Raw genomic sequence first — 2373 nt, forward strand, 5'->3', positions numbered from 1 at the left:
TCTTTTAATGTTTGGATTAAAGGTACAATATTCATCTGCTTTGTTCTTTGTCTCTCTCTTTTTTTAGAATGAAAAGAAATGCTGAGAAATAAATAAAGTTCTCCTCTTCTGATTTGGAGCCCTGATGTGATGCTGTAGGATAAGCACTGGATTGCTAACCACAAGGTCGGCAGTTCAAACCTACCAGTCACCTCTCGGAAACCCTACACAGGGTCGCTATGAGTTGGAACCAACTCAACAGCACTTAACAACAACAAACTTTTTGTGTGGATATTTATAATGGGTATTGGGAAATCTAAGATAGATCCCTGCTCACTTTCTCTCTCTTGGGGTAAAAGCCGCAGTGTGGATACAAGTCCAAGACATCATGAGTCAGAATCCAAGGCATCAGAAGAAATTTCTTTGCGTAATCAGCCTGAACAAAGGAGTATAACAGAGGAGCCAACAGGAGAGCAAAAGGATGCTGAGAGAACAGGAGAGGTACTCGAAGAGGAAGAGGAAGAAGAAGAAGAAGAAGAGGTGTTCTTCAAGTTTGTGATACTGCATGCAGAAAGTGATGTCAGTGAAGCCCTCAGAGTCCAGAATCTGCTAGAAGATGACTTTGGTATCAAACCTGGAATCGTTTTTGCTGAGATGCCATGTGGCAGACAGCATTTACAGAACTTAGATGATGCTGTAAATGGGTCTGCATGGACAATCTTATTACTGACTGAAAACTTTTTAAGAGATACCTGGTGTAAGTTCCAATTTTATTCATCCCTAATGAACTCTGTCAACAGGCAGCACAAATACAACTCTGTTATACCCATGCGGCCCCTGAGCAATCCTCTTCCCCAAGAAAGAACTCCCTTTGCTCTGCGAACTATCAATGCCCTAGAGGAAGGAAGTCGGGGCTTTCATACCCAAGTAGAAAGAATTTTTCAGGAGTCTGTGTATAAGACACAACAAACTATCTGGAAAAAGACAAGAAATAGGTCAATTTATTGACTGAGACAAAAACACGCAACACGTGGCTGAGTGCCTCTTGTTAAATAAATTACTTGTCTTCACTTGAGAAAGTACTTTTTAGGAAATTTTTAAAATAGAAGACAGCCTTATTCTTACAGGAGCCAATAGCACACAGAAAGAAATTTCTGCAGGAAAACCGATGGAAATATAATACTTTAAAAATTGTGTATGTATATGTGTGTGTTTGTGTGGAAATGGTGCAAAAAGCATAGACCCATTCAAAAATTTCTACATATACAGATCAAGGCCATTGATTACATTCTTTACATTGTGCCTCTGTTCTATCTCCAAACATATTGTTGCACCATCATTTAATTTTTACTTTCTTTGTCCCTCAATCTTCTCATCTGGGCTTTAGAGTTACTGTTGTCAACTTGATCTCGTGTAGATCATTATTTAAAAGAGTAAACTGTTTAAGGCTGACATTCTTTATTAACTGAGTTAAACTGTTGGGTTTGCTTGCAGATGACTTCGTCTGATATTTTCTGTTCAAAGTCTATAGATTATTTCAGAATAGTAGATTGAGGTCTTTTCCCAAGTCTCAATGGATGCATTGATATAACTGATTTGCATAAGAATTTGATGTTGTTTTACACATTTTCTTCCTTCTGATCAGGACCCATCTATTGGGTCCTTGGTAAAATGGTAGCCAGGCACCAACCATTTGTTTTTGGTCTTATAGCAAAGGAGGTAGTTTATGAAGACAGTTACACCTGCAGTCCATTTGTTTCTTTAGTTTTGGGTCTCCTTCTACTGCTCCAGGTGAATAGACACCAACTGTTGTATCTTGGTTGGTGTCTGGCAAGCTTTTAAGACCTCAGGTGCTATGGAAATTTTTTGATGATTTGGTAAACAAGATTATCAGAGTCTTAAGAACACTTACCTTTTCCCTAGTTTGTGGATATGACAAAGAGTGTGCTCAACTGATATTTCTTGTATTGAATGTTGGACAAAAATATATGCAATGGATATTTTTAGAATGTGGTTGTCCTTCCATTTTCTGAATTTTGTCCTTCTCAAAGGGTAATGGCCCCAAGAGATATGACCACTTTCTCTTGTGAGACATTGTTCGCAGATGCAATAATAAAGCATTCCTGTTATTGTCACCTAGACATAGAGATTGCAGGAAAAAAAAATTCACAATGTTGAGTGCTGATGAGTATGAAATAGAAATAGATATGAGCATGGTGGAGCTTTGAAAAACAATCTAGTTAAAAGTGTTTTCCTTTCTGCTGCAATTTGTGCACATTTGGAGTTAATGCCTTTAAGTGATTAGCAACCCCCTTGATGGCATAGTGCCTGGAAACTCCATGGAGTGGTGCAAAGACTCCCCTGGAGCCTGGAGCTCTCCAACTTAGTCATTGT

The 2373-nt window shown here is 38.6% G+C and overlaps 1 protein-coding gene across 1 annotated transcript; it reads left to right on the forward strand.

Moving 5' to 3' along the window:
• Window positions 1–276: 276 nt before the first annotated feature.
• TICAM2 (toll-like receptor adaptor molecule 2) lies at window positions 277–987 on the forward strand. The gene has a single exon (XM_006870543.1). It carries the CDS (start codon window positions 280–282, stop codon window positions 985–987), a length of 708 nt encoding a protein of 235 aa, XP_006870605.1. The 5' UTR covers window positions 277–279.
• Window positions 988–2373: the final 1386 nt, after the last annotated feature.

This window comes from Chrysochloris asiatica, unplaced genomic scaffold, assembly GCF_000296735.1.
Source record: "Chrysochloris asiatica unplaced genomic scaffold, ChrAsi1.0 scaffold00143, whole genome shotgun sequence".
NCBI classification, from domain to species: domain Eukaryota; kingdom Metazoa; phylum Chordata; class Mammalia; order Afrosoricida; family Chrysochloridae; genus Chrysochloris; species Chrysochloris asiatica.